The 17240-nt window shown below is 37.8% G+C and overlaps 1 protein-coding gene across 2 annotated transcripts in view; it reads right to left on the bottom strand.

Moving 5' to 3' along the window:
• Positions 1-16875, bottom strand: part of TBC1D22A (TBC1 domain family member 22A) — a 181851-nt gene extending 164976 nt beyond the window's left edge. For both annotated transcript variants that reach the window (XM_074586261.1, XM_074586357.1), the window contains exons 1-4: positions 16675-16875; positions 13927-13983; positions 11360-11700; positions 10397-10576 (exon numbers count right to left, since the gene is read on the bottom strand). In XM_074586261.1, coding sequence (XP_074442362.1) covers positions 10397-10576; positions 11360-11700; positions 13927-13983; positions 16675-16874 — 778 coding nt within the window. In that variant the 5' untranslated portion in view covers position 16875. The remainder of the gene's footprint in view (positions 1-10396; positions 10577-11359; positions 11701-13926; positions 13984-16674) is intronic.
• Positions 16876-17240: the final 365 nt, after the last annotated feature.

The following is a 17240-nucleotide window of genomic DNA, read 5'->3' as shown; positions in this document are numbered from 1 at the left end:
ATTATTTACTTTTGGACAATGTCAGCTGTGTTCCATCCCCCCCATAACTTTGGGGTTTTTTTTAAAAAAAACATTCATATGCATTTGGAACAAATAACCAAGGCATAAATTTACTTATTATAATATTAAAGCCTCATGTTATTAAGAAAAGACTCCTACAAAACAAACTAAACAGACTTAAAAAAAGACACTGCATTAAAGACACTTGCAATATCTACATTCAAAAATGCAATCTAACTGACACTGGTCCTTCATAGAGAAGCTATAGTACAAGAAAGGTACAACTAAAATAATCAGGTTTAATAGATACATGTCTAAATTACTGAGCCACAGAATTCATGCAATTATTCACAAGAGCTAATACTAGAGATCTTCCCCATAATAAAAAAACCAAACCCAGTAAGTCTACCTACAATGCATGCTTATTTAACACATAAGAAAAGCAAAGACTTCCTTTCTTTTTATAATTTCCCTCAATATCTTTGGCTGAGGAGGAAAACTGCTGATAAACTCCATGACGTACAGAATAAAGAGCATACTGATCAGGCAAAGAATTTCACATTAAATACGCCTAACGAGCTACAGTTCTGCCCTTGGATCACCTCCTCCATGCGAATTCAAAGTTCGGCTTGGGAAAGTCAAATAAAAAAGCAGGCAATCTTGCAAAATGAATTAATTGACTTGGTCATACAAAATAGTTTAGCTTTTCAAGTACTGAATTTGGCTCTTTCTGTTCATATTAACATAGTGAATTCTGCGTCACTTCCAGGCATCTGATATCTTAGTGTTTCCTGCCTCCAAGAAGAGCTAATGTCTGCCGATGGACTCGAAGTGAGGAGACTAGTGGGACTGTACTGCATTCATCTTAAATGTTTGATGGATTTGGAAAGACAGGAAACAAGACTGAATGTCACTTTGTGGTCAAGCACTAAGGGAGGTGAAGCTGCTGAATTTAGCTCACAGTTCACAAAAAATGACAAATTGCTAGTATGTAAAATGAAAAATCCTTTTATTCTCCTTTTAATTGTCAGCTTTAACCAAGAACAAACACCCAGCTGCCAAAGAACCTCATCTGTACCTAAACTGAATATAATATTTCCAATACGATCACTGGAGTAAAGACTTATAACAATAAGAGCTACCATTTAAAAAAAAAAAAAAAAATGAGGATAGCGTTTAAAAGCTTTTCCCAAATTTCCCACCTCTTGCATCAAATTCCTGTAAAAGGCTAGCCCATAACCTCTAATCCACATAAGGTTTTCTCAGTTAACTACAAGTATGCATTATATCTCCAGAGTAGATGTCCATTATTGCTAAAACACATGTGAGGGCATATCTAACTAATAATCAGTATCAGGAAGGCAGCACAGTATATACACAGTGAAATACGTTCCACTGTGATTACCCGCCCAGGTAATAACCGCTTTATATATATATAAATATGTATATCTTCCAGTTCTGGACTTCCTTCTAAATATAAAAGCAAGACTCAAACTTCAGAAGTACATTTTCATAGAAAACATTTCTCATATTTAAGCTTTCTTCCATGTACTTCTCAAACTTAAACCACCGCAATGGTTCTAGCTTTAATTTACACCAGGCTCTGTTCCAGATTGAACTGGCAAACATAACTATCTTAAATAGGCATTAGGCTTTCATATTGAAAAAGCAGTGCAAGTAGTAAAAAATTTTAAATGCAAGACTTCATTGCAAGAAAATGTACGTATTTTTTTAAAGGAATTCTTCAGTTAAATCTTGTAATCAGGAAAATTAATATCAATTCTGTCTTTCTTCTAGGCATTTTCTAAATCTGAACTAGTAAGTTATAATTTCAAAGGAAGCTTCTTTAGAGCTATGTTTGAAGCTGACAGTATATTGCAAAACAATTTCCAGTTATAACACATTAAAAAAAAAAAAGAAATTGTAATCTGTTTGCACGTGTGAAGAATGCTATTCTGCAAAGGAGACATATTTAACAGAATGTACTGATGTTTCAGAAAATATCTGCAAGATCAGGAAATCTTACAAATCTTTTATACTGTAAATTTAGGTTCTGGTTCTTTTCACCATCAAAAGAAGCTGAAACTAGGGGGACAAAGCATCAACCCATTTTCTGGGGATGACAGTTAATTCTTACAATATGAAATTTGCAGAAAGATTAATATGCCAATTTCTCTACAAATGCACAAATTCAAGTGACTGCAAATGAAGTACCTAACTGTGAAATAAGTTTGTATTTATTTTTTTTTTTAACAGTGGAAGACATGGTGGCAAGAAAACATACAGGATGAATTATACTTCCTTGAGGCCTGGTAAACTGACTTACAGGCAGGATGTCTCACTCATTACATCATGTAAATTGCTAATCTTGATGTTCAAAAGCTTCAGGGCCCAAAGAAAGTTCAAAGTTCTCAATAGCCTTGTTGGTGACATTGCTGATAAGTTCCTCTCCTGCTGTGTCATCTGCATGATGGTGCGGGAACCAGGCAAGGCTGCTCCCTCGGAAAGTCTATGACTACCACAGGGAACACTGGACTTCTCACCCAAGTCTCTTTTACTATGATAATGCAGATTGCACATAGTGTCTGCGTGAATTCAGCTTTCATGACGCTATCAGGACAGAAAGGTAGACACCAAAGAAATTTAAAAAAAAAAAACCACCACACATAAAAACTGCAAGAATACCTCATCATATAGTACCTTTCCAACAGGTCCATGTCCTTCTTGTGCTGAGAACTCCAGAGCTGGATACAGTACTCCAGATGGGGTCTCACCAGAGCAGAGTAGAGGAGGAGAATCACTTCCCTCGACCTGCTGGCCACGCTTCTTTTGACGTGGCCCAGGATACAGTTGGCCTTCTGGGGTGCAAGCACACACTGCCAGCTGAGCTTCTCATCCACCAACACCCCCAAGTCCTTCTCCTCACGGCTGCTCTCAATCCATTCTCCGTCCAGCCTGTATTTGTGCTTGGGACTGCCCTGACCCACCCGACCTTGCACTTGGCCTGATTAAACTCCATGAGGTTGTCACAGGCCCACCTCTCGAGCCTGTGAAGGTCCCTCTGGATGGCAACAGTTCGGCCAAGTGCAAGATCCTGCACCAGTATCAATACAGGTTGGGGGATGAAGGGATTGAGAGCAGCCCTGCCAAGAAGGACTTGGGGATGTTGGTGGATGAAAAGCTGGACACAAGCCAGCAAGGTGCACTCACAGCCCAGAAGACCAACCAGAAGAAGCACGGCCAGCAGGCCAAGGGAGGTGATTCTCCCCCTCTATTCCGCTCTCATGAGACCCCACCTGGAGTACTGTGCCCAGCTCTGTGGTCCCCTGCACAAGATAAGACATGGACATGCTTGAATGAGTCCAGAGGAAGCTTGGAGAAAAGGTGGCTCTAGGAAGAACTGATTGAGGCCTTTCACTACTTAAAGGGGGCGTATAAGAAAGACTGAGATATACATTTTACTGAAGCCTGTAGCAACAGGACAACAGGCAACAGTTATAAACTGAAAGAGGGCAGGCTTAGATTGGACATAAGGAAGAAATTTTTTTATGATGTGGGTGGTGAGACACTGGAACAGGTCTTCCATAGAAGTTGTGGATGCCCCATCTCTGGAAGTGTTCAAAGTCAGATTGGATGGGGCTTTGAGCAACCTGGTCTATTGAGAGATGTCAGCTAGATGATCTTTGAAGGTCCCTTCCGACCCAAACCATTCTATGATTCTATAATACTAATTTTTGACCATCCACTTACAGAAAATATTCATCAAGTATAATCAAAACATAGAAGTTTAATATGTCCCAAAGAATACCAGAACTGTATAACAACATCATGCAATTCAGTAGTGATCTCTCTTGGGACCAGACGAAGCTTACAATTCAAATTGCATCAGTCTATATGATGCCAGAAAACTGATACCTGATACTTCATGTTCATCAGACAATGCTAAACAAAAACTAATACAGAGTCTACATTAAATTGCAGACAAGTTGGATACTGAAAAATGAATTTTTGCTTCTCTATTACCATATACTCATGTCTGGCTGAACAAAAAATAAATTTACACAATCTTTTGTCTTACTGTGAAAGCAAAAGTATAACTGTAAAGCCTTTCAGTACAATCAAGAACTGTTTAAATGTCAAGGTCTCTAGAATTTTACAACTATGTGTATGAGAGACAAATGGGTGATGAAGATACTTATTCATGTTTTCAGATCAATCAAATGGAAAAAGATGTAACTAGCACAGTTCTAAACGTTATAAGACAGAGGTATATGGCTTCTATATCTGTACCAAGTGAAAATGATAGTTATTTGCTTTTTCCTACTAGATGGAGTAAAAAAAAAAATAAATCAATGTTCATTTTAAAAGAACATGGATTTTTTTAATATGATTAAAGTGCTCTATATTTTTCTCTGGCCGTGAGTGTAAAAATTAAAGTAACTGAAAAAGCATAAGATATAAATGACTCAAACCACAAGTGTCATACTAGAAAGGGGTGTTATTCTGGCGTGTTTGTGTGGATAATCTTGAAGGTAGAGCTGAAGGAAAGGAAGGAGTTACAATTGCTGTCATACTGAGTACCTTCAATATGACTCTGTACCGTAACCAGTTTCTGACCATGGAATTCTTCTAGCTTCCCATGATTCAGTTTTGACAGACACATTTTAAGAAGAGTTTGCTAGCTATATATTCAACATCAACAGTGTAGCAAATAACTACTATAACTCTGTTGTAACTTTTGCAAACTAAGTTTTCTTTCTAAATTTAATTTAGAAAATAAAATTCATTTTATTTCTAAAAGACACCCTGGAATTCTATTATATTGCACAGAGGCAATCAGCTATTGTTATGAGATAATATGAAATTACACTTTTTGTAATTCCTGTAACTTCTGTAATAACGCTTCCTACTTTTTTCTTTGAAAATGTAAAGTTAGCAAAAAAACCAATCTTCCTCTAATAAATATGCTAACAACATTATCTGCTTTTCAAGAGTGACAGTCACAAATTACTAAATTAATTATTTTAATTGGTATTTTGAATATTAGGAACTAGGGGCATAGCAGAGGAACTAAAAAAAAAAAACACAAAAAAAAAAAAAACCACAAAAAACCCACCAAAACAAAACACTGAAAACCTGACATCAGAGAAGGTACAGAAAACAAATGAAAAACTGGAAGAAAAGAAACAGTTTACTAAAAAAGAAATACTAAATACTGGTCCAATACAGAGTAAACTAGTTAAAAATGCCAAGACTTATTATGTAATGTAATGACTACTATGTCAATCAAATATCTTTACAAAAGAAGAGAAATACATCCTCCGCAAATGGACTATGCAAAGTGTTCTCAAAATTTTTTCAAGAGCTTATTATTACCTAGTTACAACAAAAAATAACAAATTAATAACTTTAAATTGGAATATCCCACTAAAGTAGTAATCAGAATAAGTTACCTGAAACCACAAGTTATGAGACAAAGCCATAGAAAATAGGAAAACAAAATACTAATCGTGCAAAAAGCAACTAATATAAGGAATCATTTAGCACTGATTTCTTTCAGAAGATTTTTTTTTTTTTAAAAAAAGTGTTCCACAGGCTAATAGTAGAGTGTTACCATTTTTTTAATTAGTTTTATTTATTAGCTGAAAAGGCAAGCATGTTTTGCAGATAAAAAGCTAACTGGAACAGAACAGGAATCAGAGAGGATACCTTTTGGTGATAATAGTTTGAAAAGATACATATGACTAATGGCATGTCACATGAAGTAGTGGTAGGACTCATCTTGTTCACTTTATACTATACATCAATGAACTGGAAGAAGAATAAGCACTAATGTGATCAAATACAGATAACTCAAAACTGCAGGGGGCAATAAAACTCTAAATGACGTGGATGGACTAGAAGCATAGAGATAAATAGCTATGCAGTCCAGTGAAGATAAATTAATGAGGCTGGGAACAAAATTAATCAAGTTAACTTCAATTAATGAATTTTGTAAAGTTACTGAAACTTTTCTATAACATCAGTTTAAAAAACAGCTTTAAAGGACGTAACAGATTGCTGTTACCAATTAATATCCATAAATAAAAGATAATTACTATATTTAATCAGGTTTAATACACATCTAGAACATATAAACAATGGGTAAAAAAAACATTGTACAAGACTACTTGAAAACACAAGTCTAACAAATTTAATAGCATTAAACTTAAATTGGAAACTAGATAGACATAGCAGTACTATTCCTCTTAAATAAGTAAACAGTGATTTGTTGCAGGAAAGAGAAATTTCATCTCGGAGACGGTCTCCCTATGCTGCTTAGTTAAAGTCTCATCCACTGCCCCCCCCTCAAAGCAACCAATTGTTTGCAAAAGATTCTGCAAGCACAGAGCCCATCTTCATTCAGTAACACAAGGTCCATTACAAGGAAAGACAAGGCCTGAAATGAAGTAAATCTACATCAAATAGACTGCAAGTCAAGCATAAGCACAGGCTGATTGCACAAAACAATTGGTGTAAATCATTCTCTCTGAATAACCTGGCATGCAGAACCAGGAGTGGGAGGCTGCGTAGACATGCAAGCCCTACTGTCTACCCTAGAGTTATCTATGAAACACAGCTGCACAGCTGCCTCCAGTCCTACCCTGCCTCCTAAATCTGGTCCCAGTACACCTCAGCAGGATCTAATTGACAGGAGTCGTCAGTCCTCCAGTCCCTCTCCACTCAAAACTGCTTCTAATAACAGGCTCCTTCCACCACGCCACATTTCTTGCCCTAACATGGTTCAGCTTGTTTAGCAGCTTTCATTTTGTAATTTTAACTTTATGAGATTATCTCCTCATTCTCTACTTTATATTACTACTTGAAGGTATATTGACAGGACTCTTGAATACCTCTCTCCTGCAGCACAAATCGTATACCTAAAAGTAATATTTCTATAGGAACCAGTTTTTTGGGTTTTTTCACATAGCTAGCTACTCTTGACATCCAATTTACATTACACTTTTCCCATTTATATTAGAGGTAATAACAGCATAGCAATAGTCAAATAAAAAGTGTCAAATGGAAATAAGGCATATTACTTGCATCTGTTTACCATACAAACAACAAAAATAGCTGCAGGACAGACGTAAAGTGTGTTAGGAGGGCTTAAGGGAAGATTCAGAACAACTACAAGGGAGGTTACAATTTGCAAGAGTGAGTTTATTAGTTCAGCTCTACAAGATATTAAAAAAAAAAAAGAGTTAAGGGCACTTTTGAGCCATGGAAATAGGCTCTTTGTTCATAAATAAGAGTTTGGTAACCTAAAAAAATTAATTCTTCTATATTCTGAGAATTCAGGGTGGTGGTTCTTCCTTTCCTTGTTTGTGTTCTCAGATTGTGCCTTGCTCTAATAACTATTTGTATATGCAAGTGTCTGCTGAATAAAACCATACACAGAAACTTTGAGAATGGTTCCATCATTATATATTTATGTAATATTTCCTAGTGGATTTGTATCTCAATTGCAGACTATACCTAGTATATTATTTTGCTCAGTATGATAGAACCTACCTATCTCCACAATTTTCCAATATTAAAGCAATGGGCCAAACCCAACTCCAAAATCTACTAGTGGGCTTCAACAGCTAAAATAATCTTCACTTCCAAATTTACATGCATAACCCACCTTTTTGAAAGTTTTCTTGTGAAAACACACACTCTTTCACAACCTTTAGTTGCCATACAAGACTAACATTGCATTTTACACTGTCTTTATAGTATAATCATTATTCTAGTGTGACTGACAGGATTTCAAGGTCATTTGTATTATTTCGCATTCTTAGTCTACGTTGATTTCTCAAGTGATAAGAGAAAAAAGTCTTGAGTTGAAAATGTGCATGACATTGTTTCAGTTCCACAGATTAACTTATCTTTATATTGCTCTGAAAGGACTTGTCACATAATCTCTTTCAACAATATGCAAAACTATATTAAGAAAACAAAGTCAACAGAAATACTTTACTTCTGCTACTACTACTTCCAGGCAAAACCAACACTACTACACACAAAAATGAACAGAAATATTTGCTAAAACGTCTCCAAGACAACTAACCACTAATTCAATTCATCATGACAAACAAAACCCAACTATCTGTGGATCTAACACAAAACAAAGACCCACACATACCACAACATCACACTCACACAAAGAGAATGAGACAGCTGCAACAGAGTAGCTACCCGTCGCTTCATTACTCACTACAAATCTTTGCTTGGAGCCTGTTAACTAGTTCTACCTTAGTCCATTTTCAGTATTACTCTAAAGAAAAAAAAAAAAAAAAAAAGCAGGAACCCTCCAAAAACACGATAACAAAAAATCCCACCACACACAACCCACAACAGTTTTCCCAGGCTACTACTCTCATTAAATCAAGATTTTTAAATATAGTCTTCATTGTAACATGAAGCTAAACCAAACAACTCCCAAAAATGAATACACACATGCACATACCAGATTCTGATGAACTGTACATACGGTCATATGTATGTTTCTGTACAGATATATGCATGCACACATTTTCCCTGATACATACATATAATGTAGTCCGAGCACTACCTTCACATATGATCTACTCTTAATAGCGTCATGATCATCAAGAGTTGGTGTGTCGTAAATAGTTAATTTCTTTCACTAAGAAAAAACATGAGTTATTTATAGATTTATTAGGAGATACTACCGAACATATCCCAGATATAAAATGATACAAATATTTTGAATAAAAAAAAAAACCACACACACACAAAAAAAAAAAAAATCAATCTAATTCACACAACTTCAAATTCGGTACTCATTACAGTTCGTAGAGCAAGAGAAAGAATAAGTTTCCTATAAACAGACATCGAAAAAGCATTATTTAGTGGTATCTACAAGAAATAATGTTGAGAGCTTATTGGATAGAAAAGCAACATAGTCAAATTTTGTATTCCTCTGTATTTTTCCTGTGTGAGATTTATAAAGTTCAATAGGGAAAAAACAAACCCAGTTTGTTTAAACAACATTGACTAAACTCTCACCACAGTCATGGTGACTGCAGTCCTAATAAGAGTGGAAATTCTTTCACTCCCTTCCAAAATACCTTACTTGAATGCCCAAGTTTGATTTACTGGGAAAGTATTCCCATCCAATTAGACATCAAAAGTGAAACGGAGAGGTTTAAATTAAACTTTATTTTCTCTCTGACTTTGTAATCTTATGTAACAAAGATTTCTACCATTACGACATTCTTAAAAGTTATATGAGTTTTCATGTCAGTCACAACGACATAGCTCATAACATCTGTTAGATCAAAGTGAGAAAAGGTGATATTTGACTATTATTTTCAAGCTTATATAAAATATGTAATTAGTTTTAATGCCTCAGAGTTTATTCACAGTTGCATTTTATAAGAATATCCTATAACTCACTGAAGCATTAAGTCTAATCTAGTCAGTATTGTTTCCATAGTTCTACTTTACTAGCATCAACCTCATAATAAGACACAACACAGAAAGGAAAAAAAGCTACAACTTCAGCCCTATTATATTGAAGAAGTCTCACGTCAGCTACAGGGAGGGAAAGCGTCAACTCAAGAACTGCAAACATGCAGTTTCTCCTTCCTTCCATAAGAGTTTCTTGTAGATATCTTCCAGAATGGTCTAACTCAAAGTCATTTTGTTTATTAATTATTTTGACACAAGATCCTACTTTTAAGTGACTAGCCAAGTTCTCCAAAATGCAGTGTACTATTTCTACCTGCTACAGATTTTCACTTGGGATATAAAGCCATTTGATTCTGTGATACCCTCCCAGCACTTGTATTTACTATTCAGCAGTTAAAATCCAGCGCACAAAGGGAACAGTCAAGTTATCTGACAATACATTTGTTTCCACATTAACATGTTGTCAGCGTTCACAGATGAGACACAGAACTACTGTATCAGTCCGTGAACATGAAGAATGCTCACCGAGCAGACAAGCAGTAATACTTCCACGGCTCATCATTTTTCATATTCATAACTCTAAGCGTGAGAATCATTCTTATACTGCATACTGTTCCACTGTGAGGCACTAACGCTAAACACAGCTAATTATACTTTGTTTTTTCTCCAGAGATTAGTCCAGTAGGAAGAAATAATGTGAGAAAGAAAAGAACAGGAAGCCATCTAATACCCTACGTATGCAAATTGCATATTACAAGCATGAATACTACAAGCATTTGATTATATTCTGTCGTTCTTTTGCAAGATCAATTCTAAATGTTGAAAGGATTAGATCCTAACCAAACTATCAGGCAGAACAGTACATCAAAGAGGAAAATTTTATATTTGAAGAATAATTTAGATGTAATTCACAGCTCCTATAAGAAATACTCACCAAGATCTGTATTGGGGCCAGCAAGTAGCTGCTTAAATTTGTCCAATCGGGATGCTTCTCTTTCAGTCAATGCAGGAGTAATTGAGGTATTATACTCTGCCATTCCACTCACCAAGGGAGGTGTGGAAGTTTGTGGAAGGGACTGTGATCTCTGCATGGAAGAATTTTCACTAGCATTATCTGAAGGGAAAAAGAAGCATAACAGTTAGTCTCAGCTAGTGAGAAGGCTACTAATAACTTTAATTTGTAAATTTGAAATAGAATTACATTTTGGAGAAATGTAAGCTGAAGTATAGCACAAGTTTAGACTCGAAGTGACTTGGATTTAGCAAGATGAGCATTCCTCTTTCAAGCAATGTTCCACAGTTCTCCTACATCAAGTAGAGATCATCCTAACAGCTAGGCTAATTGATTTCTAAAATCTCTGTGCTACGGAAAGCTCTTTCCATCCCCCTTATTCCTCTCACCGTTTTAACAAACAAACAAAAGGCTAGGAAATCATTGCAATTACTTAAAGTTTATACATAAAACACAGACCAGATCACATGAGGATGAGCTTTCCAGTTCACACGCATGGTTTTCTCCAGTTTTTTATTACCCTTTATACAGTAGCATTTTAATAACAATTTTTCACAATAGTACAAATATGATTAATTGCATACATCTTGGTGCAGCTAGCCATTAAAATACATTCAATTAGTGCAACTTCCTTCCAAAACTGAGGAGGTATTAAGGCTGAAAACAAAAAAAGTTTAATTATTCTTCCCTCACTCATGTATTTCCCACACACATGCTTCACAGGTTAGGATGGCATGCAGTATCTCCCTCAAATAAATCAATATAGATTAATAATGTTTTCCTGTGGTATTAAGAAAAGGTTGGGAAGGGGTCAACGTTCTAAAAGGCAAATATTATAGCTCTCCTCATTTGATTTTCAACATCTTTTTCATTTTTTAAACATACCTGATGAACTCGATGTATGACCTTCACTGACTGATTTAACAAGCCTATTATCACCACATGGAACTGAACTCAGCTCTGGAGATTCTACTTGTTTTTCTTCCTGTAGATGTTCTTCCTGAAATTTATGCTGTTCTTGTAGCTTGCTGTGATTCTGAATTACTTTGTGAGCTGTTTCCATGACCACTTCTGTATTTAAGTTTTCAGCAGCTATTGCTAAGAGTTCATCATCATCATCCCCAAGATCCCAAGCATCACTTGTGTTACTTTCAAATTCTTGGAAGGTACTGACTTTCTTTAGTTTCACTGGAGTTGTAGGTGGCTTTGAACCTGGTTTTATCAAGCTGTTCAAAAACAAATAAACAACATTCAAAGAACTAGTAATGGAGTAAGCAAAACACTATGGACAGGGTCAAAAAACCAAAGTCCATGCTTGAAATCATATATGTAGCAAATATGACAACATACTGCTGAGTATGTCTGAGAACAAGGGCAGGTAAAGACTGACTCTTCTTGGCATTGAATAGAAGCTCAATAAATCCTTCCTTCCCTTTTTTTAAAAAAAATAAAAACCAACACAAAAAACAGACACCCCCTCACCGCCCGTCCCCATCTCCCCTCCCCCCCCCCCCCCCCCCCCCCCCCCAAAAAAAAGACCAACCTCAAAGTCAAATAAAACAAATACTACTGGAATAGTTTATAAGACAGAAAGGACACGTTGCACTTCTCTTGCTCCATGAACTTCTGTAGAGATTTCAGGCCTTTCAATGCAATTGCTGCATAACAACACGTGAGCAGTAATCAGCTCATCAGGTCTATTAAGTCATCATAAGCAATCACGTAATACAATCACTGCCGTAAACAAATCAAGTCTCACCTTGAAATGCATTAGATCTATCATTCCTCCTCAATCAGGCACTCCAGCACGAACTTGCTTGAAAACTTTGCTCTTCTCATAGGCAAGATACTTCCTCTAGTTCCTAGTCTAAGTGTACCCTGATCAGTTCCTAACCTTTTGTCCCTCTGCCAACATGCAGTATAAGAGAGATGAACCAAGTACCCCTCCCTAGCTTGGCACTTATTCTCACTTACACAGTAATGCAGAGCAATCATTCCTCCCTTCAGATTTCAGCTAAATAAGGCATTAAGTTGAGAGGATTTCCCAGACTGCTCGCAAAAAAAGAAAGTTACTGCAATTAACTTAACTGCCCTTTCTGACCATCCCTGTCTTTCCACCTGTGCTAGTTTAACTTTTTTTCTGTCAAGAAAAGGCAGTCAGAATTGGAAATCAGAAAAAATTCTCACACAGCCTTCATACAATGTCAGTAATGTTTCTGTTATGCGTTACAGGGAATACCTTTCCTAACAGGTGCCACAACACTAATACTTCCACACAACTTGTCATTATTGCCTACGACAGCAAAGTCTTTCTCTTCTGTCATTATTTCAAGCAATAAGCTTCAGTTTTTGTTACTGCGTCTCTCTATAACTCCATATTTTGAACCAATTCATCTCATTCCTTTTTCTTCAGTCCTCAAGGTCATACATTTCAACCGCCTTCAACTCCATATCATCTGAGAATTAACTACCATGTGCTTACTTCTTGTGCCATTTTAAACTAGCCCTTGAAAAAAATTCACTAGAAGTATGACCTCCTTCCAAGCTAATACTTTTCCTTCTAAGATTATGTCCCTACTTGTCCCTACTGCTTTGCGCCATTCATTTCATTGGTCATACAATTTTCCCAAAGTTCTCACATACATCAATGTTTTAACAGCAATGCTGGTTTCAAAGCAGCTATGAAATCCACCAACAATCCAGAAACAGCTTTGTCCTTGACAAAGCTTAAAACACCTTAAAACTGTCTTTCAAAAAACAAACCATAAAGCACAACATAAAAAGCAGAAGCTGCCAGAATGCACCATTTTGCTAGAAACCTCAGCCATAAGGAGAAGAAAACCATTCATTCACATTAGTTGTGGGTTATCAGCATGAAATTTATGTGGTTACTAATGATGTTTAACGTAACGTTGCCACTGTCGTGTACATTGTGTTCTGATATCCAATAATCACAAGGTAAGGCAACAAACTCTTTAATCGCTGTAAAATCTATTCTACCTACTGTCTTCTCACTCACGAGCAAAATGCCCAACTTTGCCTCAAAATGTTCTACACCACAACCTGACTCTTTTCTCTTACAGACAGACAAATAAAGGCAGTCCATCAACAGAAAGATACACACAAGGAAGCCACTTACACCTAAGTTGTAAGCTTTATCTGCTTAATTAAGATTAGTATTTACCATACGATTTCCAATTTATAAGTCACTGCAAACAGATACTAAAAGTTGGCAATCTATGTTTGTTAACTGAACAGCTGATTCATTACTCCCAATATGGTAAGCATCAGGAAGTCACAAAAGAGAAGTTAGAACAGAGAAGTCAAGATTATGAAAAAAATTGAGAATGGAAGATTAACAATAAGCTTTACAGCCAACCAGGAAGAACAAGAGGAGAGAAGGCAGAGGAAGTCCAAATTACCTGGAATATTTAAATATTGGGTTAACTTACGTTCCATGCAATAATGGATCAAAAGGCGGATGCTGAGCTCCATACACATGTTGAATACTAAAGGGAAAGAAAGAAAGTTATCACAAAAATAATAAAATACTTGTGGGTTTTCTGTGTATTAAATAAATAGCCAATAATAAACAGAACTGAAATGTTACAACAGTTTTCCGTTTCAAAGAATCCTGCATGCCACTAAAAATAATGGAGCTGAAATTTAAGCGTATACTAAAAAGTAACTGAATAAAAGTCATAGATTTGCCAAACAGAAGCTATTTTAAAGGCCTAGGCTAACTTAGGCCTTATTTTTCTGAGAAGGAATTAAAACAAGAAAAAAGTTAACTCCACAATAAGAATCTACACTGCTCTTAAATTCTCTCTCTCTTCTGATTCATCACTTCTTCATTTACCTCTTGCAAAAAAATAAAAATTCTCAAAGAAAAACGTGCAAAGACTGAATCTTCTACATACTCTTGTCACTCAAAAACCAATCAGTTAGCTATTAACACTAAAGTACAAGGCTGATAAAGAAAAATGCAAAAGATGGCATGTTAGAGAATAAAACCCATGGGAGTATTAAAAACAAATGCTTTGAAATAAATAAGCTTCCAAGGACAGATTTATTCACTACAACGTCTAACATTACAAAACAGCATGTTACTGTGTGACTGATAAAACTCTCTACAAACTAAAAGTTTGTTTCCTTCTAGTTTTCAGCTACAAAGTTATTGTACAGGTAAAAAGAACTCCAAAGAAAACACATCAAGATTTACATGTGGCTTCATAATGGAAATTGTTACTACAAAACTCTGATTGCAAGAGGAGCAAATCATATGCAACATTAATATCTACCTAAACCTGTATTAAAACCACATAAAAGAAGACAAACATGCCCTCCTGACAAATCAAAACCAATCTCCAGACCATAAATACAAATAAGTCTGACCTTGGAAAACCTGAGCTAGAACCAAGCCAAAAAAGACTGTAAACATAGCAAATTTTAAGAGAGGCTTAGAGTTATACTACAGGGGCAGTATTAACAGTAGCAAAATTAGCCCTAGAGGTGACTCCGGGTGGCTCCATCAATTTTTATGCAATTCTATACAAATCAAAAAGTCAGCCAACAACCAGTCATTCTACACAACTGCACACCATACACTCCACGGTCAAGTCTCTGCACTCTCCTGCTCTACGCTCATGTGAGTGTCAGGTGTCACTTTCCATTTTGGCATACAAACACAATCTGCACTCTATGAATGACCATAATGGGAATTCACACAAATATAAAGCTACAACAATCCTCTCCGCAATATTAGAGAAAAAAAAAAAAATATCAAAAGCACACTCTCGCAGTGTCCTCAGTTTTCCACACACCTGCAGTTGCCTGCAAATTAATTAACTGCAACCATTCATAGACACTGTGTAATCGAGGAGCGTCAAAAGTGTTTTTACCCCCAAAGGACTCAGCAAAGTTATGAAATAAATTCAGAAGGAGACAAGCACAGTTGGACTGAAAGAGTTAGTTTATAGCTAGAAAAACAAAACCACTATCCATTAGTGTTTATGAGCAACTGAGAACGGAAAAAGTTTAATGGTGAGTAGGATGATTTTGCTGAATTCAGGTAAATGGTATGAAATACAGAGTTACTGTTCTCTGAGAACCAAGAATATGCACCGCTCTTACAAAAAGAACATAAGAAACTGAATTGCTCAACTGTAAGAGCATTTCAGGGATGGTAGCAGAGAACATTATTGTTAAATAAACATCTGAATATGCGTTCCCAGCCTGACGTAATGGTCTAAAGAGTTAATGTGACATTGAGGATGTACTTTTGAATGGGATAATGTGTTTGTAGCTCTTGGCAATGATACATCGGCTGGGTCTGCTGTTCACGCTTCAGGAAGACAGTTGAGAAATTAATGATATTTTGAAATATCAAGCAGAAACTAAAATATGGCTATCTACCTATAAAGTACAGTTTCCTGCGTAGCGTTTCAGAATACCATACCTTGCATCAAGTCACAAAATTTCATGACCTGTATCATTGAAAGCTGGAGAGAGACTTTTTACAAGGGCATGTAGTGATAGGATGAGGGGTAATGGCTTCAGACTGGAAGAGGATAGATTTATATTAGACATCAGGAAGAAACTTTTTACTATGAGGGTGGTGAGATACAGGAACAGGTGACCCAGAGAAGTGATTGAGGCCCCATCTCTGAGGTGTTCAAGGGCAGATTGGATGTGGCTTAGAGCAACCTGCTCTAGTGGGAGGTCTCCTCGCCCATGGCAGGGGGTTGGAACTTGATGATCTTTAAGGTCCCTTCCAACTCTAACCATTCTATGATTCCACAATTGCCAAAAGCTACAAATACATTCTCCCATTCACAATTTTCCAGGGAACGCATCCCCAAAACCACATTAATTCTTCTGACCGTGACACCAGGCTGGGAACGCACATTCAGATAACTACTTAACAACATTTCTGATACAAGTTATAACTAACGCTTACTAAGCCCACCAGCAATCATCGATCAGGTAAGCGGAGGCACCCAACACCAAAACGCTCTGGGCACTGAGCTGAGGAGAACGAACCGAGCTGGGGACGGAGAGCACCTGCACCAACCTCCCACCTACCAAGAGCGAGCGACCGACAGGACACGCTCCCTGCCGAGGGCCCGTTGAACTCGGGGGCCAAGGAACACGTCGCTGGGGCCTCCCGCGGGCCCCGACCTTCCTGCCGCCCCGCTCACCTGCCCGGCACCTTCGCGCCGCTCCGCTTCCAGAACTGCTTCCTGCCCCCGTCGCTCGCCATAGCGGCCGTCACCTCATCCCCCTCCCCGCGGCCCCGACCCGACCCCACTCCCTCAGGCTTCACTCTCCCCCGTTCCCTTCCACAGGAAAGGGACTGAGCGCCGCCATCTTGGGACCAGGAAGCAACCCCGCTCCTCATTCGCCTCCCGAGGCAGCCCGGAGGTTTCAGCCAACCAGAAGTGAGAGTGCTGCCGGGTGGATCAGGTTGGGCCAATGGCAGCGAGGGAGGGGTAGCTGTGCTCGGGCCGCTCCTCCCGTCACGACGGCGGGGCTGCGTCTACCGTCGCCCGTCGGGAGGCGGCGGGGAAGCGGCTGGCAGCGGTGGTGCCCGGCGGGACGGCGCCGGGAGCCTCGGCCGGGCCCTGTCGCCGCTGTGTAAACCCAGGCGGAGGCCGCCGGCGCCAAGGAGCCTCTCTCTTCCCTTCGTTTCCCTGGCCTTGTGTGGTGCATAAGGTGCCAGCCGGCACCGTACAGAGACCCGCTCTTGGCTCCTGTGATTCACTGA

The sequence above is a fragment of the Larus michahellis genome, chromosome 1 (assembly GCF_964199755.1).
Source record: "Larus michahellis chromosome 1, bLarMic1.1, whole genome shotgun sequence".
NCBI classification, from domain to species: domain Eukaryota; kingdom Metazoa; phylum Chordata; class Aves; order Charadriiformes; family Laridae; genus Larus; species Larus michahellis.
The sequence above is the reverse complement of the archived record's forward strand: the minus strand, read 5'-3'. Positions and strand labels throughout refer to the sequence as shown.